This window comes from Gouania willdenowi, chromosome 16, assembly GCF_900634775.1.
Source record: "Gouania willdenowi chromosome 16, fGouWil2.1, whole genome shotgun sequence".
Classification (NCBI taxonomy): Eukaryota; Metazoa; Chordata; class Actinopteri; order Blenniiformes; family Gobiesocidae; genus Gouania; species Gouania willdenowi.
Window position 1 is genome coordinate 9,427,403 of NC_041059.1, and position 22,863 is coordinate 9,450,265.

The 22,863-nt window shown below is 36.6% G+C and overlaps 3 protein-coding genes across 4 annotated transcripts; 1 reads left to right on the forward strand and 2 right to left on the reverse strand.

Moving 5' to 3' along the window:
• Nucleotides 1–346: 346 nt before the first annotated feature.
• scnm1 (sodium channel modifier 1) lies at nt 347–4,984 on the reverse strand. The gene is made up of 8 exons (XM_028470103.1): nt 4,858–4,984; nt 4,695–4,765; nt 4,486–4,574; nt 3,118–3,212; nt 2,425–2,525; nt 2,201–2,337; nt 1,766–1,877; nt 347–1,063 (listed from the first exon to the last, which is right to left on the reverse strand). The coding sequence occupies exons 1-8, from the start codon at nt 4,906–4,908 to the stop codon at nt 937–939; spliced, it is 783 nt and encodes a 260-aa protein (XP_028325904.1). The 5' UTR covers nt 4,909–4,984; the 3' UTR covers nt 347–936.
• Nucleotides 4,985–5,393: 409 nt separating this feature from the next.
• lysmd1 (LysM, putative peptidoglycan-binding, domain containing 1) lies at nt 5,394–11,491 on the forward strand. Of its 2 annotated transcripts, none has more exons than XM_028470408.1 (4): nt 5,394–5,475; nt 6,333–6,637; nt 9,490–9,803; nt 10,629–11,491. In XM_028470408.1, exons 2-4 carry the CDS (start codon nt 6,470–6,472, stop codon nt 10,810–10,812), a joined length of 666 nt encoding a protein of 221 aa, XP_028326209.1. In that variant the 5' UTR covers nt 5,394–5,475; nt 6,333–6,469; the 3' UTR covers nt 10,813–11,491. The 2 variants fall into 2 exon arrangements, with proteins under 2 accessions (XP_028326209.1, XP_028326208.1); XM_028470407.1 differs by lacking the exon at nt 5,394–5,475 and adding an exon at nt 6,033–6,175.
• On the reverse strand, nt 10,896–19,940 carry tnfaip8l2b (tumor necrosis factor, alpha-induced protein 8-like 2b). The gene is made up of 3 exons (XM_028470410.1): nt 19,542–19,940; nt 14,628–14,951; nt 10,896–12,387 (listed from the first exon to the last, which is right to left on the reverse strand). The coding sequence occupies exons 2-3, from the start codon at nt 14,943–14,945 to the stop codon at nt 12,145–12,147; spliced, it is 561 nt and encodes a 186-aa protein (XP_028326211.1). The 5' UTR covers nt 14,946–14,951; nt 19,542–19,940; the 3' UTR covers nt 10,896–12,144.
• Nucleotides 19,941–22,863: the final 2,923 nt, after the last annotated feature.

The window sequence follows — 22,863 nt, forward strand, 5'->3', positions numbered from 1 at the left end:
GAATCAGAGTGTTTTGTAGCTTTAAGTTCTACAAACAAAACAAGGGAAGAGTCATAACCTAGTGTCACAAGACTGATGACAATCTTAACATCTCTATCAGCGCACATTGGGATGTCAGTAAGCGTTTGATAAAACTACATTACATAGTTTCAATCTATACGTCTGAGAAATAACAGTTTTAGATTTTTTTAGGACAATAGGCCTAGTGACCCTTTGCTACTAACTGCATCATTTTGAACTCGAGAAAAGTTCTCGCTTTCAAAAAATTCTGTTGATTTATGATTTATTTTAGTCTTAAAATGTGTTATGAACAGAAAAGTAGGTAACGAAACTTCTCGAAAAAAGGTTAATACGTCAGTTTAATAAAACACTTTTCAAAGAAAACTCAAAAACAGGCAGAAGCAGGAGTGGGGGTGATAAATGAGTTGAATGCTTATGTGAACAGGTGGGTTTTTAACCGTGTTTTGAAAGTTTATAGGGAGTCAGAGGCACTGGTTTTCATGGTTATGGAAGTCACTACTTGATTTATAATGGTTGACTATAGATATTTCAATGTTGTAACTAATGTAGATTGCATGTATTCTGCAACTTCAGAACTCTTAAATTGAGAAGCAACACACAGTGTATTTCATTGAGTTTGTTTAGCTCTGGTGATGTTTCCCAAAAATCCTCAACCATCCAGTCTCTAACCTGTTTACAATAGCAAGGCCATGTAGCCTATCCCAGCTAACAGTGGAATACACACTGGAAACATTCAATATTCAAACTTGACAGAATGCACAAAAATACTAGTTTAATCAATAGCTGATAACTGATCGAGGTTGAGTACAGAATCAGGTTTTAGTCCAATATGTAATTTGTACATTTTCCTGGCAGTTGCAGTAACATTCAAGAGTTTCTCTGACAAAGTGATGATAATCTATTACTGCCACACGTTTAGCAGCTTGTGTCCAGCTCTTGGTTTTTGGATTTGCTTGACAAATCAGGATCATCTTCATCTGAATCAAACTCAGCATTTTCATCTTTAACCCACTGGCCACTTCGGTCTTGCAGCCATCCGTCACTAAAAAACAAACAAGGAAAAAGCAAGTTCGATCAAAAAATAGTGCATGACTATACACTACAAACTCAGTATATACTACCCACTATGTACTATAAGTATAGTTAAGAAGATTAGGATGGTGACCGTTCCCACTTTAGTATACTTACAAATTTTCCAAGATTCATTTCAAACCTACGACATAAACCAGAAGCCCACTGATGCTAAATGTCTCCAATGACCCGTAAAACTCACGTATACACGTTTCATTGCGACATTTCTGAGATTTTCAGAGAACCTCTATTGTGCTACTGACAAAACTTCCAGTGAACATCAAAACAAGAGCCCTATTTACAAAAGTGTTAAAAACTAATAGAAGACGAGAAGAGATGCTTTTGTTTTGAAAAGGGGATGTTTGACTTTTAGCTTGAAGCTAGTCCCAGGATGATTTTACATTCTACTCGTAATGCATCATGGGACAGTTGAGTATGACTAGTGTGCCCAAAGTGCATACTTCAAAAATATCCCGATATAGTATACATCCAAGTATTTCCAGCATACTCAATCTTTTCATACTATCTAATGTGAATGCACTACATACTCATTTGACGTCAAACTTAGTATGAGTAATACGTTAGTATGACATTTCGAACACAGCCTATGACTGAGCAATGAGAGAGGAGGCGGGTTCAATTCCACATTAAAAAGTATGAATTAGCTTAGCACCTTTTCAGCTTAAGGTAGCGCTCTAGCTCTTGTTTCCTCTGGTCCGTCATCGGTAGTGATGCTTCCTCCTGAGATTCTGTTAAACGTTGAGATGAATGTGACTCTGTATTTGCTACAGAGGACAACAGAGTGGAAGATGTTAGTGTTGATAGGAAATAAAACACAATCCTTTAACACTTTACCTAAAGTTTTATACATTATCTGTCGTTAGCATGAATAAGGTGTCGTTTGCTAAATTATGACACCTTTGGAGCTATGTTGGCATTTTCTGGGTTAGGGTAATGAAGGTTTAGGGTTAGCATAACAAACAACACCCTTCATGATACCTCATTCATGCTAATTAAACGTGCCATGTCATGATTACAGCATAATGTCAACCTTTATGTATAAAACTCCAAGTAAAGTGTTACCCACAATCCTTTCTAAGATGTTTACCTGTCGTGCAGTCTCTTGAGGTGCATGTTGACAAATCATGTGACACTTCAGTGTTCCTATAAGTAAAAGGAATTGTGTTGCAAACTTTTCTGCTGACGTCTGTGCTGGTGCTCGCTGCTCCACTTTCAGATCTTGTGCTTTGAAAGCAAAAGTTTAACATTCATACATTTCACTGCTTTAGGCTGCCACACATTTGCACATCTGATACTTGTATAGTGGCACACCTGGTTCTTCTGTGACAGCTGTTATAAGGGACCGTCTTGAGCAATGCATGGTGGGTAATCTTCCGAGTTTGTGCCAGCAAAGGAGCCGAACTGGATTGCTCCTGAAAAACAATGTGAGAAAAGCGTCCCTGAACAGACAATGTTGACCATGTGGAATTTGTCCTGAGTCATGTTTGTCGAAGGAGCAACAACGTGAATGTAATTCAGTTAGAAAACCAACGTCAGCCAGTCAAAACAAGCTTAGATTGTGGAGATGTATTTGTTTACTGGGCGATTCTTTCTATCAACATGCATTTGTGTTTTGCTGCAGCAGATTTCAAGTTGCAACAGTGAATAATGAGATGTTCAAAAGCAAATAATAAGATATGTTTTTGTTTTTTTTAGGTCTTTTCAAATAATATATGAATTTGCCTTGATTTACAGATAAGCAGAGGTGAATTTGACTCTAAAGCCATTCTTTGACGAGGACACTGCTGCATGTGCACTGGATTAAAGCATTTGTTGTTTATTGTATGAAAGGGAGAACTAATAAAAAAAAAAAATACAAAAGAGGGCTAGAAAAGTTACACTCTTAAAATTAACTTTGTCAGCACAAATATAAGTAAAGTTTTGGAAGAAAAGAAAGTTGATAGAAATCAGTTTTGATAAGAAATTAGAATATGCAAACATGTTCTGTCCTCTTTAGTAACAAACCTTTTCTTTGTCTTCAGCCTCAACAAAGCTTTCCTGCATCTTTTTGGTTTTTTCATTCTTTAGTCGGGATTTCTTACCATAGAAAGCTTTTAACCCTGTAAGGAAATCACCAAAATAAAATGAAAATGTTATTAAGAAACATTGTGTGGGACAATCAATAACATAAGTAATATAGAGATATTACACATAGGCATGTTCCGATATGACACTGATATTGCAGCCTTGCGTATAGGCCGATACCAATATTGATCTGATCCGATATCAACATGAATCATACATACTTTTATTACTTTTTTCTTTAATAAAAAAATATAATGACTTATTTTGTAGTGTGGAATGTTAAGAACAATAGTCAGCAATTGTAGGTATGATAAAAACTGACCCATTTATTAACTAATTAGCTATATACATTTTAACCTTCAACATAATATCTACAATATTCTACAATTGAATAAAATAAATAAAAAAATAAATTGAAGGGGGAAAAAAGGCCATGGCTCTTCATACGAAGCGCCCCTCATTGGCCAGATTAGGTGCACCACATGACAAAGTACCGTCAGTTTTAATTTAGCTCATATTTATTTTTAGCTACCCCGCTAACCCTTTTATTTTAGCCTTAACCTAGGAAATGCCCTAAAATGTAAAATTTTTTCCTATATGTATTTTTAAAGGTGGAATTTGCCGTGTTAAAATGAAGAAAATATGACAAAAGCAGAATTCCAACCCACAGCAGCGGGAGGAATAATTCTTGAGTCAGGCGCCTTAGACCATCCGGCCATCCTGGCACGGTGAAAACACACAAGCACATTACGCTAACGTAGCAAACGTCTGGAAAACGTACGTTTTCGTATCAATAGGCCTGGGGTCTATTGATACGTTTAAGTATGAATATACTGTACACTTTAACCTTCAACATAATATCTACAGTATTCTAAAATTGAATAAATTAAATCAGAAATTTGTATCTGATTCATTTTCAGGCTGATATCGGACCGATATTGGATCGGGACACCTCTAATTACACACTTTATTTTTTACAATATACGCAGAATGTACTTGGCACAAATTCTAGAGCAACACGAAATGAATTTATGTACATACAATTAAATAAAAATTCCCTCCTTGGCAGAGGTAAGGATGAGCATTTATGTTGAAATGAACCCAAAGGCTAACAAGGTGTATCAAATAGAAGTGGCGTCTAGATTACACACACACACACACACACACACACACACACACACACACACACACACACACACACACTACATGTGTGCATTTTCAATAATGTACACAAAACTTACGTTTTCCTGAAACAAAAATGCATTATATTGCCAGATCTTCATAGATGATTATGGTCTTTGCTCATACCTTCAATATGTTTTTTCCCTTGTCTGTGGACGGTCAGTGTATCAACTGTGTCAAACACAGGGCGGTAGCTGCACACCAGGCACGTGTATCTACACAAACACAAAGAATGTGTCATTTGAGAAAAAAAAAACAAAAATAAAAAATCAGAGGAGCTGTGTTTGTAGGTTATTTTTTCAATTAAATATTTATTACTATTTATTTATTTTTACCTTCCGTTGCTTAAAAGTGAAGCCTCATCATCTGGTATAAAGTTAGCCAACAAGTCAGCAACACGTCGTTTCTGACATGATAAACAAGCACCAATTAACACTAGTTACATACACGAGGAGAACGAAATGAAGTGAAATGTCACCACTAACATAGAACTCTTACCTTAAGGATATTTAACTGACTTTTGTCATCGCCTTCCCTTTTAAAAGACATTTTTATTCGTGTTACTGTTTTCCACAAAAGACGTTTTACGGCAACCGGAAGCCAGCTCTAACATGCTGCGTTCACAGACACAGGAATAAATAGGAAATTAGATACTCCTCTATGCAGCCTTGTTTGGCTGCGTCCGAATATTCCCTCCTACCTCCTTTACTATCCACTTTTCTTTCACCCCCAGAAGTGTTTAAGTGGTGGCCATGATAAAGAGTGTTCGAGTCCTTTTTTGTTTTGTTTTTGTTTTTTACACCTCCTTTAGCCTAGGAAACACTGGCTGCATCCGAGTAGTCCCTCCTATCTCCTTTCCTATCCACTTTTCTATAACCTCGTGGATGACGTCACGGGGTTACGGAAAGGTGTTCGTAGAAGAGTAACCAACATATATACATAAATATGTGTGTTTGTGATGTGATGTGTGCTTTTTTAACTGTAAAAAAAAGAGTAGTAACCAAAGGAGAAGAAATAATGCTGACCCACAATTCCTTTCGGTGACCACATTTAAAGGGAAACGCACACCAGAGCGCTTACGGAAATTTACAATGACCGACATGTAACGGAGATCATGTAAGTTACCAATGCAATAATACGCATTGAACAACTTTAAATAAATAATCTAAAACCCATATATTATGATTTGTAAGACATATGATCAGATTATAACTGACATAAAACAGACACTCTGTGGTTCAAGAAAAAGGGATCAGGGACATTTTTTGCCACATTATGTTTTATTCTTCTGAGTGGAAGGTCAGGGTGAGCAACCATGTGACTTCCTTTTATTTTCACAAACTGTTGCCGAATGTACTGTAATAACTTTGTAATTGTTGTTAAATATTATATACCCATTATATATATATATATATATATATATATATATATATATATATATATATATATATATATCAAAAGTTTAATATCGATGTGAGTATATGTTCCTATTGTGATATTAATTGCCACATATTCCAGGAATTATGGAAATGTTGTAAATATATTAGGTTATTGTAAGGCATGAATGCTACCAAAGTAAAAAGAAATACCATATTATTCACTAGTTTTTAAAAAAAAAAAAAAAAAAAGGTGGATTATGTGCTAATGGGGAGCGATTTCAGCGTCAGACTAGAGTTGCGTATTGAGATCTGTAAGGATTCCAAGCTCCAGTGAACGCATCATTTGTAATGCATCATGTGATCAAATACTTCCTGGTAAAATCCATGGCAACCATATTATCAGACAGCTGGGTGAGTGACGGCTTCCGTAGCAGCAGGTAAGGCAGCTCCAACTTTGTGAAGTTATTTCCACTATTTACCGTTACATTGTCCAAAGAATGGTTATCGTGTAAATTTAGGTGATACTTTTTTCTAAAGAACGAGAACAAACAGCAACAGTGTTATACAAACATCTTAACTTATGTGATGTGTTAGACTCAGGTGTCCATGACCGAAGCTGAGCTGCTGCTACACCCAACATGTTAACCACCACCACCACCACCACCACACCGGCCACTGAGCGCATTGTCCCTCTGTGTGGGAGCTTAACAACCTGACATTTTTTATCGACTATGTCCGGGGAGAGGGCTCCTCTTCCCGTCGGGTTTAAGGGCTTCCTACGCGGGGAACGATCGAAATCCTATGGCAGTTTATTGGTTCAATCCCCGACTCGATACGTTGATCACACGATTCAGCCTGGAGAGACTCTGCAGGGGCTTTCTCTCAAATATGGAGTGTCTGTAAGTAGCTTTTAACTCTGCATGCTCATTTTCCTTATTCTAACAGTTGGTTATCTTATAGCTGCTCTTTGTGATAACATAGCTCTCCATTAATGTGTTTCGAGGAGGGTTAAATACCAAAAAGGGTGTTTTTGTCAGCGATAAAGAATAATAGCAATCAAATATTTCCATTTTTTTCTGACTCAGGCTAATTTAATCTACTTTATGAGTGATGTCACAAGTTATGTGGACTTTATTTAGACTTTCACTTTCTGGATGACACATTAATCAATGTTTTTTTTTTTTTTTTATGGGTTAAAAACTAATTTAAATGAATGTAAGTGATTTCTAAACATATACATGTTGCAATGTTTAATATGTGCTTTTTGTCTTGTGAATACTAATTGTGTCTTTGTTTTTAAAATGGCCTCCTGAGTCTGAAATAAAGGATGATGATAATGATTCTAGGGCTGGGTAATATGGACAATAAATCTTAGCTCAATATTAATCACAATATTTTTTTTTTTTAAGTCAGTCTTACCAGAAAGAAAATTCTGGGTTAAATTTGCTGATGTAAAAATGCGACACAGGCTCATTTATTAACAAACAGCTGCACAATATGTGACACTTCTGGCTTTTTGAAGTTTGAAATGTATTTATTTACAAGGACAGTGCACATTAACATTGCAGCTCAACTGTAGAATGTGCCAGAGTTAGCCAAAAGGCTATTTTTCACCTGTAGCCCTAGGCCAGATGTGCAATAGGCACCCTGGAAATAAGTAAAGCTAGTTGATTATCACATGGCAAAATACAATAAACATTACATTACATTTGCTGTAGCAGCATGAATAAGACACCAAAACAAACAAGCAAAAAAGAGTTAATGCGCGACAGAGCTGAAGTGGGAATGCAGCTGGAGGCAACATGACATAAGGCATAAGCAGCAGTTCATGAAACAACTAGAATCACTATTAAAAGACATTAGGGATGTAACGATTCACTCAACTCCCGATACGCTTCGATTCACGATACTGGTTTCACGATACAATTCTCTCACGATTTATTTTACAAAATGGGACTGTAGACAAATGATGACTGAAAAATATTCCATTATTTTTTTTGGGAAAAAAACTTAAATACTGTACTATTTTCCTTTTATTTTTCATTGTCAAAAGAATCCCTTGATAAACTATTCAAAACAATGCAATTTAACTAAAAATAAATCATGAAATAAATAAAGGAATAATACAAATGAAGAAGAAGCCTATTAATTTAAATTCTGGTTCTATAGTAAACAATGCAAAACTGCATAATAGTTCTTTTTCCTTTTAAAAGTGCAACTGAAAATGTATTTTGTGCCTTAACAATTAGATTAAAAAAAAAAAAAAAAAAAACAGTCTGCATTGTATTTACGTCAGATATTTTTTTGGACCAGCAGAGGGCACTGGTAACCCAGTGGTCGGTTGGCATGCAGCTTTTCCAGCAGTGAGGAAGAGATGCTATGCTAGCAGACAGAGCTAATAGAAAAACGTGACTTTTACAGATATTCACGTAATATTACAGATATTTTTTCGGTGCTAAAGGGGTAAGGAATCATTTATGAAAATGTTTAAAAGTAGAAGGCGGCCAGAAAGAAAGTAATAGCAGATTCCTCCCGCCGCCTCAGCATTTGGACCAGGGGAGGATAAATATATAGCGCCCTCTGCTGTTTAAAAAAAGTACTGCGATTCAATTTTCAGAGAGGCGATGTGAACCGTCATACCTATGAATCGATTTTTAACTGCCTTACAATTAATCGGTACATCCCTAAAAGACATAGTCAATAACATTAATCAGTTATAACACAAGGAAAGTGAACATTCAAATGCAGAATTATCAAAATTATATAAGAACATACAAGACGACGCCAGAAAGCGGCGGTGAGAGTTCAGTGCTGGCATGTGTGATTGCTAAGGAGCCAACATTTTAATGATGAACAGAATACATTATAACTATTGATTTTTCTGATTGGTGTTGGAATGTTGTTCCGTTCTTTTGAAGCTTAAGCAGAGAAGGCTGAGTGACTAAATGCAGTTTTCCTGAGTGGAATGACAGTCTCCTCTGGATGTTCCTCTAGTGAAGCACTGGTGTTGGACCCTACTCTCAGAAACTCACTGAGAGGTGGGGGAGCCAGGCCATAAAGGATTTTATATGATCGACAGATATTTGGGAACTTAATGAGATTTTCCCAACTTAATAAATTGTATAATTTGGCAGAATATTGCAGTGATGAAAATGATGTGGTTACTTTAAGTGTTTGTTTGCATAGGGATTGTATTGATTTCAAAGTGGTGTGGTTGGCCTTGGACCAGCTGGTGTGGCAGTAAGTCATAAGCCAAAAGATCATTAAATGCATAAACATTTTGGCTGCTCGGGTGGACATTGTGTTTCTGATAGATTAAATTTTACTTTATTCACAGTTTTCTCCTATAACGGACAGCATGTGTGAGTGAGTTCTTTAGTGTTGACTGGCTTGTTTAGGGTAATGTCTGGGTTAGAACACACTCAGTAATCCATTTAACTGTGCTATTGATGCTGTTCTGAGAAGTACTGAAAGCAGCGACTCCTAAAACAAGTATTTTAAAACAGAACAAGTGAAACATCGATATAGGCAATATTATGATTTTCTATATTACCAAAATAAAAACCTCAGTATATTTTGAATGTTGATATATTGCCCATTCCTAGATGATATTATTAATAGTTTAGTCAATATTAGTTGTCATTTGGGGGAGAAAAAAATGAAACGGATTGACACTAAACATTTAGCACGACATCATTGAGTGTAAAACATGTTTTTTTCCAAGTGCTCATTTAGAAATTCTTTCTTCCAGATGGAGGAAATCAAAAGAGCCAATAGGCTGTACACCAATGACTCAATATTCCTGAAGAAGTCTTTGTTAATCCCGGCTCTGTCAGACTTGGGTGGCTGCAGTAATGGAGGGGATTTGGCTAAGGAGAACGGGGATGAAGCCCGTGCTTCTTTTCACAGAGGGCAAGCTGGGAGCTTTTTTGAGAAAAGTCGAGAGGAGTTGACAGAAGAGGCGTCGACAGACCTCACTCCAGTGGACTTTTTAAAGAGGTTGGATGATGTGATAAACCAGTCCAAGCAGGCTGCTGTTAAAGGATGTCAGGATGCAGAGAAAAGGTAGAACGGTTGTTGATATTCTGCTGAGTTTTGGTAATTTAGTTCTTCTTTTTGCTCCCATTCACATTAGGGATGGGTAAAAAACAAATAGATTAAATAGATTTTTCCCATGTATGGCCCGATATCAATTCATATAGGGGGGGTTTGACGGTGACCGGAAAGGCTAAAAACTGTAGAAAATCTATTCAGGAGGCACTAAATACTGTTTCATTCCCTTTATTTACAAAATGAGATTCTTTAAACTGTGTGTTAACACTCATCCATTCCATTATTACTCTCTATAGTTGTTTTCTCATTGTATTCTGACCAAAATGTTGTAGATGGACTACTTGGATTCAGAAATAAGAGAAAGGAAGTACTTGAGACACAAAAGAAGTTTTAGAACCACTGATTTAATACATCTTTTCTGTGGTGTGTAATGTAAATAATAATGTTAATACTGCACCAAGTATGAGTTACTTTCTACTTTTTACAGCATTAGCTTACTGAGAATCTCTTCCATATTCAAGTAGAATTTATACATTGACTGAAATGTCCTCAACTGAATAAAACCTCAAACTTATTTGCAAATCAGATCAAATCAGGGCCTTGTAAAAAGAATTAAGTCGATTTTAGAAATCTGAATCGATGCCAGCTCAGATTTACATTGTTATTTTTTATTTGCTGATTCTATTTTCTTTTTTTTTATCTTCAAAGCAATAGTAAGTTATGGCTAGTTTCATACTTTGGAAAGTACCAAACCAGCCAAACTATTAATGGTAAAATGATGAAGTCAAACATCAACCTAATCTATCTTCTCAACTATGTTTTTTTTTTTCCCATTAGGGTGGCAGCTCTTGAAGCCAAGTGCACAACCAGCGCTGAAAGGCGACCATTTACAAGATCTCAGAGTTGTGTTTCTCCATCCACCACAGAGCAGCAGCAGACGGCACACAGGGCTGTGCCACTCACTGTTACCAGACTAACAATGAAGCTCAGAGACCAGGAAGATGAGATATTTGAACTGTAGTTTGTGTGTGTGTGACTGAAGAACCTTTTCTATAAAAGGGTTGGTGGCGTTGGCCTCCAGAGAAACACAGAGAGCAACAGAGCCTTTAATAGGCTGCCATTATGTAATAGCAGATTTATTAGCAGACAATGCTTCACATTTTAATCTAGTATCATTTGTTTGTAGCTAACTTATACATTTCTTTATTCACACTGGTGGTTATGGATTGTATGGCATGAATGTGGCCTACAGCCAATTTTTAATTTGCAGGAATGCAAGCATGAAAGAAATTTCAGGTCACATGTTGGATTTGTCATATGACTTTTGCTACAATCCCTGTGCTTTGTGTGAGAGAGTGAGGCAGCCTCACATGTTGGACTGCAGTCTTTAGCTATGTAAAAAAAAAATGTTTCTGTTGACTAGAAATACTAGAATTACTTGCAATATTTTTTTTTTATTGAGAAAAAACAAAAAAACAAAGAATAGTGTATTTTATTTTATTATTTTATTTTACACAGAAGTCTTTATTGTTTTATTTATTTCCAGATCAGATGACTTTATTCTCTGCTAATTTTTAAGATCAAAAGTTTCATCCCTCTGCAAATCTATTTTCACATTTTCCTTGTGACTAAAAATACTCTGCAACATGATTCAATGTCTCTGGCATTATCATTTTTTCCCTTTCTGGATACTTAGTGCCTCTATTTTGTATCAAATAAGAATGAAAATAAAAGCTTTTCCTCGACTCCAGTGATGCAGAGCTTGGAAAAACATAACATGTCAAAAGTTTTGAAGTCTTCTGTTGACACTTTTGAATTGTTGTATAGTCGTAGTAAAAGTAGTACTCTCCCCTTTGTGCATGTTTTTGGTATCTATTGTTGTTGCATACCTTTTTGATTGCTTGCATTAGAACTTGCAAAGCATCATATTGACCACAAGGTGGCAGTGGCAACATTCCCTGTTAATGTGTCTCATCTAGTACAGGCTTTAAGACTTCCATTGAATAAATGCTTTAGACTAAACATTTATTGGTAAAGTAAAATATTAAACATTGGATTAATTTTCTTGTCATAGCTCATACCATATGAAAAGTCTTTTAGTTACACATTTTTAAAGATCGTCTGAAATTTGAAATCACGTCTGATATGTACGCTATCATCCACTACCTCCAAATTAATCCACGTCGCACACGTTCTTTGAGAACGTTCTACAGCAGATTTAGGTCACTTGTCTCTCGTTGCCAACAGTTATAGCAGCGGTGAAACAAAAAAAAGAGTCGTCTGACGGTTTAGTCTTTGATGAGCTCTTCCCATTTGGTCTCCCAGTGTCTGGCTGAAACATCCTGTGTTTACATCATATTGTCTCGTCCTCTACCAGTTTGTTGAGTCCTTTGCAGATCTTGGTGAGGTGGGGTCTAAGAGGGCCTTCAGGGTCGTACAGCTTGGTCAGGAGCTGTGCGTCTGAGTAATGGTTGAAGACGTGGTTGATGCGACCGTGAGATTTAGGGGTGAGGTGAGTGTTGACCAGCTTCAGAAGTAGATCTCTGCAGCCAGACAAGAGCTCCTCCATCACCGCCTTGTCAAAGGTAAAGTCCACCTGAGTCAGTAAAGGAGATACATTGGAGTTAGAAATCTAGGCATTGTGAAATACTTTGCAGTATTTGATTCATAACTAGTTTAGGAGTAAGAATCAAATCAAGGTTTTGGTTGATGACGTTTGGCTTCTTGAGGAGCAAGATCATTTCTATGCGCACGCCAGCATTCAAGAGAAACATATTATTTTGATACACAGATATACATTTGTTCTTGGCTCTCTTTATGCATATGTAATACAATACAAAGAATAAAAATAATTTTAACAACCAAAAAAGGAATGGGCTGAAGCAGTAACTGCTTATTGTAGTCCATCCCCAAACAGCATTATAGAAACAACTCAATAACAGCAGTATTCATCAGTTTATCAACTTGTGTTTCAGTAAGTGCAAAACATTTCAGTTTTTTGAAGAATATTTGAAAACGTAGGCAGTGAACTCATTCACTTAAAGTGATCCTCAAGATCATTCTTAAATGGTAAATGGACTTGATTTATATAGCGCTTTATCACCACACTGAAGCAGTCTCAAAGCGCTTTACATAACAACTCATTCATCCAATCACTCTCACATTCACACACCAGTAGGACAGGACTGTCATGCAAGGCGCTAGTCGACCACTGGGAGCAACTAGGGTTCAGTGTCTTGCCCAAGGACACTTCGACACATAGTCAGGTACTGGGATCGAACCCCCAACCTCTCGATCAGAAGATGACCCTCTACCACCTGAGCCACGGGCGCCCTTAACTTTAACATTGACATTAACATACCTTTGTTTAAAAAGTGATATACAGTAATACCCAAAGGAAGGCATTTTATTTTGTACTCTACATAACATTTCCAACACTGTTAACCTTACTATATCCATAAGATTTATTGTGCTAGATTTTTTAAACTGTTCTTTAGTGGGTGTAGGAATTCTCTCTTTTGTAATTTGATTAATGGATCTACGTATGTTTTATATGTATTACCCCAGCTTTCTGTGCAATAGTCCAGGTGAGGCAGTAATTAAGAATACTCAAAGTGCTAAAACCACCTTAGGTCATCATAGTGACTCATATCCTTGCTGAAGGTTAAAGAGGAACTAAACCCCAAAACCACTTTTCTGCTCAAAACATTTCTTTGGGTATTAAGTTGTGCTGTTGATTGATCCTGGTCCAATTCTCAACATTTTAGTATTTTAATTTGGCATATTTTGTTGTAAAATTTCACAGGTACTGACCTCTATTGGTTGAAATCGGGCTATGACAATTGATTTTGATCTTTCAACACAAACAAGCTCTTTTAGCCCCGCCCCTCCTATAAAAACTAGCACCTGGGGGCCCTGCTATCTGGTGAGTAGGTTGAGATTAAGATGATTGTGAAAGCTATAGCGAACTGAGTAGCTAGCTAGCATAGCATGGATTGTAGACTGGGCATGTTTTAACTACTCCAGGAGCCTCGCCCATAATCAAGACATTTTTTTTAATTTCCTCCCCTAGTCGCAGGTCAGCAGAAACCTGGGCGTTTGGTTACACTTTAAAAACACTAATAAATGATGTCATTTTTCCTCCAGCCATGTCTACCTTTGTGATTTAAAGACTCAGTGCAACTATTCACAGATTTTCTAATCAGCCTTATTGTGCAACATACCTCAAATTAATGAGGGAGTAATCATGGGCCCTGCCTTTGAATAATGAAGGCAAATATAATGTTCTGTGGCATCATCACAATAATGATCACAATAACGCCTTATTGGACCAACTGACTAAAATTGGACTTAATGATCCCGAGGCACATTAATGTTCTTTCTACGATGATAATTAAAAATCACTGCTGTAAAGCTTTTTAAAATTAAAAAAAAAACTGGTTATTCTTAATCAGAGCACTGTCTATCAAGCATTTTTGTTATGATGTAATTTATTGCAGAATTGAAACTCACTGGTTGAGCAAATCACTTTCTCTGGACGGAAACTTTTTTTTGTGAGGTTGCAAATTATTTAATGAATCAGTCTTTCGTTTAACCTAGCTGTCACAATTGATTGCATAATCAATGTAAGAAACTTAAATAACAGCATCCGTGTCAAAGGTTTTCATATGCAATAGAAGTTCTTTTAACTGCAGATCCTGTAGTCTCTAATATAGCTCAGCACAAAGCATTGCCCTCGTAGACTGAAGTCTTTTTTTCACTCGCTGAAACAAAGCGAAGTTGTGCTTGAAATCTAACATCATAAAGCTTGTGCAGCACTTGCACATGAAAGTGTACCTCGTAGAAGCTTATTGCTGTCATGGCCCCCGTGTGTAATTTCTTCTTAAAGTCCTGGGCCAGTCGTAGCTCCTCTGTGGTGAAGCGGTTGTTTCTGAACAGGACGCCAATCTTCACCGTGATTTTGATAAGATCTTTGATGACTTTCTGAGCCTCTGATTTACTTCCGGTGTACTCTTTAGACACGCGGTACAGTTCATCTAATATCTCACTGGTAGTGTCGTCAATGAACATTTGCACCGAACCTTTGGTGGCCATGGAGCTAAGGATCTTCTTCTGAGCCTGCACGGCCAGATCCCTGGTGTTGAATACATCCATGGTTTCCTGAATGATCAGAAAAAAACTTACATTTAGAAACTTCAGAAGTTCAGTAAAGAAAAACAGCACTTCTTTGTTGTTGTGGCATTAATATGTAACTGTAGAAATAATTAAAGTAATTTCAGTTCACATTTAGAAAGTGATTTGTAAGTAATTGCAAACAAAGTTGGTTTCAGTTAAAGACATTTCAGTCATGCATATATCCAACCATTAATGCATATGAGTGTGATTTACCAACACATGACATGGATGTTAAAAGCTATTAAAACTAGGTCAAAAGTCCAAAAAGCAACTTTATCCAAATCACCTAAAACTTTGTCCTGCACGAATAATTCTAACATGCACTTACTGGCCCTTTGTTGAGGAAGCCAACAACCTCTATATGGTAAAATGTCGTTTTTTTTCTTAATGATTGGAAATCTGGGTTATTTTGGTTCTTGTTTTGCAACAACCGTCTGATAGGATCACACAGTCATTGCACATCTATGGTGCAAACTTCCTGTTCCAGCACATCCTGAAGTGCTCTAAGATCTGGCAACTGTTGAGCCTGTAGTATAATGACTCAGTTTCATTTCAAAACAACTTAAGCTTATTTTACTTTTGTAACTCTGCTCATTATCTAGAGCAGTGGTTCTTAAAGGGATCCTCCACTGTTTTTACAAATGTGGCCTTAAACTTTTGAAATGTCAGGAGAAGATCTTTGCCTAACAAAACACATTATTTTGTACCGTATTCATTTCATTAACTTTTAAAATGGGACTACTTTACTGGATGCCTGCATTTACATGCACACAGAGCTCTTCTTTTCTTCTTCATGCCAAATTACCAAATATCGGTAAACAAAAGAGGTTTACATTGACTTTTTAAACTTTTACTGATTTTTAGAGCAACCCAAAGCAGCACAAGTTGTCATTTTGACTGAAAAAGCTGCTAAATAATCTTGAACGCTTCACTCTTATTTAACTCAATGGACTAAAAGGGGCGATTCGCTTCATCAATGACGTCATTTCAACATGGCGGTGCACAGGCTCTCAAATGGTAAAGTAGTCCCATTTTTAAAAGTTTATATAATGAATATGGCATAAATCTTCTAATAAGGACATTTCAAAGGCTTTAGGGCACATTTGTAAAAACAGTGGAGGATCCCTTTAACCTTATTCCAGGTACTAAACCCTACGGATCCTTCGTAACTGGAAAAATACAATGATGTCTCCAAAATATAGGTATATATTTTATTCAGACAAACACTTAAATCTTGGCTGAGTTTTTTTGCTTTGTTCAAAACATTTTCAAAAATATAAAATTGTGAAGCATTTTGGTGATGGAAATCAAATTACAATAATTTGGCACTAGGCTGCCTTCTACCTTAGAGGGCATATGATGAGCATTTCACTCCACTCTAATTCTCTGATTGAACCCATGAGGTTAGCTTCACCACGCCTATACATCTACAGTATATACATTAAGTTGCTGCTATAGGATTGGCATATCAACAATTTAATTTAAAAGGTAGTGAGAAAATTAGGAACACCTGACTGAATTTTGAAAATTACCATAAGTGAGAAGACTTTAAATTAAGTGTTATTAAGTTTTTGTGATTAAGTAAATCCTTGTCAGAAGAAAAGCCTTTTGCCACACCTGGTTGTAGTGAACTAACAATTTCCAGAACAGCAGACATTTGTATATAATTGGAATTTAAGTGCTATGTTTAAATTAAACCAATTGTGTTGAAATCATCTGCCAATATAGAGGTTGGCTGCAATACATTGACTTACAATGGGGTAAAACACTGGACAGAATGATATATTTATTATAATCTTATTAATATTCCAAGATACCAGCCGCAAAAAATATGCATATGTATTTGTCCCACCTTATTGAACACACACTGTATCCAGTCAAAATTAAAGGCAGACTTGTTGTCCTTATAATTGGAGTGTTTGTTTTTGTCTCCCATTTACATACAAAGCCCATTGGGAAAAGTGCCATGGAAAAGACTCTAAAGAGTCTTTGATTTGTTCCATTGAGATTTCATTTGCACATCTATCAAAGGAAACCTCTACCGAGAACATCCGCTTTGGGACAGTTTGGAGCAACGGTGTTAAATAATCTGCAGTTTCTTATGGATCATTATTTTGATTCATTCCCGCTCAAATATCTGACAGTAAAGTATTTTGGATGAAGTGTTGGCCTGTTACTCAAAATATTCTGATTTTAAAAGCACAATGACTAAGCAAGAATATGCAGATGTTAACACCTGCACCAACAGGATAAAAAAGGAGAGGGTCAGACATTTGGTTTGTTTTAGTACTTTTTGATTTAAAAAAAAAAAAAAAAACACCAGCAAGAAATGCCTGCTGTCATACACTACTGTTTATAAGCATGACATGTTTTTGATTATGATTTTCTTGCATGTTAAGGTGTGAGTGTTTCATTTGGCCCGCAGTTCCAAAAGCTGAACATTTTGTTGTGAATATTTTGGGCTGTATCCTAATTCTGGCCTGTTTGGACATGTACATGTAGAGAGCATTTAGGCTGCATAGTTAAGGCAGGTTTCTGCTTGCTTTTTCCACATTTCCTCTGTGTAAATACAAGAACAGAATGTCAGAACCCTGAGTCTACTATCTGCATTCATTCCCAGCCCTCAGTCTAACTCTGGTAAAATAGCATCCAGAGAAAATCCTTTACATGAGCAGAGACACGTTGCTTGTATTCTGTCAGTAGATTGAGTTCCTCATGGCTGCGTCAATGCATTTATTTTACATTTGTCTCTAATAATTTCACTATATTATTGAAACGATAATGTTCTAGTTTGTCGAGGACCATTTTGGCTGTCAGCAATGTGAATGTGTATAATTTCCTAATAAATGAAAAAGTGATTGAGTTACAATTACGGTGACATTACACAACTATTACATGTGGCTTTTCTTACCCCCCAGTATCATATTCATAATAAGAGAATGTGAATTTGTGGGTATTTAAGTCTGCTGTAGCATACATAAAAAAAAATGTCACATTTATTGAAGCTTGCTTTGTTGCCAAAGCATAAGCTCACCTGGTGGGAATTAAAGAACACTCATGAAAGTAATTTTCCTTAACAGTGATAATAGAAGTGCAGCATTGTGTTAGCTATTTCAGATTCATGTTTCAATCTCATTCATTATCTAAAGAGACTGTTGGGATTTGAGGAACGTGCACAGCATGCATAGTCAGCTGATTTTCCAGATGGAGAAAGCACCTAAGCAGGAGACTTCAGACTCCCGGCTTTACTTGTTGTGTATTTATTTTCACTCAGGCTCCACGGTAGGGTAGAGACCTTTTGGAGAACGTTGAAGTGTTTCTGTGTTGCAATAGCACCAATGAATCCTTTTAGTAATAGATAATATTAAGTGAGTTATGTCTAATCACGGTTTTGCAGAAAGTTTCTGATATGGATGAATTGAAGTGGGCCTGAAAGCTGTTGTTGCTGCATTAAAAGTTCAAGTGTTTTCTGTCTTTCCTAATGGATTTGGGCATTGATAAGTAATAATATTCAGTTTAGAACGAGACCATAAACAGCAGAAAGCAGAGCTGGTTTCAACATCACCTCAACAGGCAGGTGGGTTTAAGACTTTAAATGCTGCTCAATGGCGAGTCAAAAGGAGAGTGCTGATTGGCAGAACTGTTTAGAGAGGCCGTAGAGGTAAATATTTAGCATTCCTTAGATGACTCCAACATTGAGCACAACTGTTTGTGAGCTTGTATGAACTTGTCTGTGTGTAGATGTGAGATTCAGAGTAAAAGTGGTGTCCGGTTGTTTTCACATTAAGGTACTTAAAAGGACTTGTGTACGTGTGTTTTTTAAGTGCACTGGTGATTATTATGATATGGCCACTTTAAGTAAAAGGCCTTTTGACTAAATCAGTTGCATGTGTTTTTATCTGATGGGCCTTGTTTAGTAAGAAATGCTTGTTGTGCTTCCACTGAAGGCTTATGGTTGTGTAGCAACTTGTGAAATTGGGAGAAATCCCACACACCATGCTCTGTTTGATAGATTTAATCTCCATGAAATATAGCAGACACAGGAAAGTGTAAAACATTTTTGAGGCACAAAATGTTATTTCTGCCTCAGAATTGCTTAACTTTGAGAGTTGTTTGTCACCCGCCTGTAATGGCTAAAGGGGAAGTGAAAAAGCAGTTGGTTTAGCGGTTCAAAATAATCAGCTCGTGTTTACCTTTTGTAACATTGTTTCACTATTTGTATTGCAACTTTACACACCCCATCTTTAATCTGACAATTTCCAAACCCAGGTGAGTTGCTGAGCAAAGGACAGTTCACTCTTTGAAGTTCAGCAACTCCCAGCCTGTACAAACAGAAAGTGCGCTCTACATCTGTCACTGAACTTGCTCCAGCAAGACTGCAAGTGTACTCGCATGTCTTCCAACTTATTTTGAGGATGGGGAAGTGCCGAGAAGTCACATAGTTTCCAGTCACTCCTCAGGTATAACTGTTATTTTATAGAATTTTTTTAATATTCACACTAAAAACCAAGCTACTGCTCGTCTATGTTCTGTAAATGTTGTTGCGTCTGCATTAATACGAGAGAAGTGTCTTACCTGTTTTGTGAGCTGATTCCCTCTACTGCCTTGACTGTGTCACTCTCTCCTTATGCACTGATAAGCAGGTTCCCAGCCCAGGTTGATTGTTTTAACAAAACCTCCTCATTTTCAATCCAAAACCCAAACTCTTCCTTTAAAAAAAATAATAAAAGAAAGAACTTTCAGAGCTCCTCTCTCAGTGTTTGCTACCTTGTCTCAAGATAATGTTGAGTTGTACTTCCTTGAGGAACTAAAGTGCTATGACACACCCCTTTACGTGTGTAATCTCTCTCCCACCCCCTCTCTCTCTCTCTCTCTCTCTAGTTTCTGTATCCTTCTTGCTGCTCTGTTGTAACAGTCAAAATGTAACTTTTTTTTACAGAACCCTGTATTCCTCTATTGAACCTGCTCATTACACTCTTTTGCTCGTCTCTATAAAGCTGACATTGTGTCTGCTTGTCCTAACAAGGGAAAACCCCAGAATGAATCTAACCATTGCCCAGTGATGCAACCAGTTAAAAGGGGAGCGGCTTAACCCCCCTGTTTTGTGCTCACCTTTGCAGGAATGCAGTTTGTGTCATTGTTGCTGAGCACCGCATGCTCGAGCTCATAGTAGAATCAAAACAATGAGTTACTAGGAGAGCTTGACCCCTTGGTACAAGTTTCATTGCTTTAGATCTGAATTTACAATTTGAAACAGAATTGGTCTTTAAGTTCTGTGCATTTTTTTTGTACATGTATCCAAATAAGATAATGATCTAACTTTTAATCGCAATGAAAAATAACTTGAACTGTGTATTAGAAAGACAGTAAAAGGTGTAATTGCACCAAAGAACATTCCATAGGAGCCTAAACCTGTCGCACCATGAAAATAAAAATGACTCATATTGACTTGATTCTCCTGCCCATAAACTTTATTTAGTTTAGTATTCTAAACCAAACCCAGGAGCTGTCTGAAAGTTTGTAGTCATCCTTGGTAATTGTGGTAAAAAGTTGATAAGACGAAGTGTAAAAAAGTAAAAAACAAAAGTCTATCACTGTATCCTAAAACTGGGTGCTTAGCAGAATTAAGATAGACCTTATCCCATTTAATTTTGGAGGGTATCTGGGTCAATGTACAGTTTAAAAATTAAAAAAAAATCCCTATATCTTGTCATTAGTAACATATTAAATTTCATGTCTCTGTTCGTAATGGACCCATCTTTATTGAATTTGACTCAGTTATGTTGAGTTGGTTTCTCCACCGAGTTTCAACGTCATCGGATTCGGATTGTGAATTTGCTAATTTCAGCGCAATTTAAAAAAAACCAAAAAACAATGGGTGTGCCCATTTGGACCTCCTTTATTGGTATTAACGGGGATGGAAATTTCTTCCAAGCCTTTAAAGTGTGAATGATCGTTGTATCAGGATAACTGCCAATATTTGACAAAGAGGATATTAATAAGACACCTCACTCCCTATAGGTTAAATATTTCTTGGTAGCCACTTGTGCGAGTCTGTTAAGTTATGTTCCAAACTGTATGTGGAGATGGAAATAAACAGCAGTTACTTAATATATGGACAAGTATCTGTCATGAAAAGTACAATATTTCTTGAAGGTTCCCTGCGTACTTTAAATTTAGCTTTTATCAAATTCTTCTCTCATAGAGGATTGTGGTTAGTGGTGATTCCCACTTAACCTTGTACCATCTTATCTAAATTAGTAAAATTGTCTGTGAACAGTAATGGAGATTATAAAGGATAAAAGTTATATATTAATGGTGTCTACTTGTAATTTAGAGACAGATAATCAGTCTTGGCAGCTGTGGCAGAGTCTGTAAAAGCTTGTTTCAGTAGAATAAGGAAATGGTTTTTGCGTTTTGAGAAGTCTCTTTATATGTTTATCTCAATAGTAACAAACTATGTTGGAGCTTTTGTTCAGTGCTCTGGTCATTCTTAAAACATGTCCTCTGAGCACTTGCAAATGTTAATTGCTTTCATGTGTCAGGGTTACAGTTTACTTCAAGGCCCAGCTGGACAGAGACGTGCACAGGGAGAGGATGCAGCCCACCAGAACGTGACACAAGCCAAAGCACATCTACTTTTTTTTTTTTTTTTGTGATCCTTCTGAAAAAATCACATCTGGTTAAATCAAGCTTACATTTGCAAATGCAGATTGGGGTCAGTAACCATAGCAACAGACAGGAAATAATGTTTAGGCGGTTTCCTGATGGCTTCCCCTGATCATCTCACTCGGAAACATCAGCAGAGACTACTCTGCTGTATTTCTGAGTGTAAGCACTGCACACTCTGTGTGAACTTGTGAATCGCACACACCTTTAATTGAACACTTACCATTGTCACCTCAAAAACCATTCACATCCTTTGCACATGCCTCTTTTGGTTATGAGATAATGGGAAAATCTTACATGATGTCAGCTATCTTTCATTAAAAGATCACATGGATGCTCAGCTTCAAGGCAAAAAAAAAAAACCGCCCACACAAACATACACATTATTACCCACATAATGGCAGTGTGTTATTACTGGATGACTAAGGCAGGGATAACGGACTTTAAAACCACTGAGGTCAGAGAATGGCGCATGCAGAATTCGAGGCTGAATAGGATTAAGGATGTGTTGTGCTCTCTACAGTGTCCACTCACACCGTCTTTAAGTTACAATAGATGGAAAGTGGAGAATACAATTAACAATTGCTGTTAAGAAAGAGAAAACCAGAATTGTGTTATGATCAGCCAGGTAGAGATTTCAATCAGTAATGTGCTGCCTCCAATTTCAGTGTCTCCATGCAATGGTATTGATTAGTAAGTTGTGATTAATATTCCACTAGTAATAATAGTTCACAAAGCTTTACATGTATTGTTAACAAAACATGTGCTTTTGCCACATAATGCATGTTTGATAGTATGACACTCAAATGTGTTCAGTAGAATATTAATAATAATAAAAAATGTTACTCCTTCTGTTACTTCATATGTTTTATTTGACCAACAATGCACATTTAATAAAGAAGATCTAATCCAAGATGAAGAGCGTATGTGAAGTATGTGTTTTTGGTACTGTCTGCACACCTACTTGCATATGTTTGTCTCGCTTAACTCATCATCTTTATAACCTAGGGTGAGAAAAGCTCACCAAACAAGTTGCAGTTTGCATCCTAATGTCTCCCTTTTGAATAAATAAATATTTTTAAATAATAATTCTGCTTACCTATACATTGAAACAGCTAATCAGCACACTTTCATCCACTTTTTGCTTTACGCTTCTCAGATTTTCTTTAATTAGCATAGATTTGTATTTTTCATTCTGTCAATAATAAACTATTACACTGTATATAAT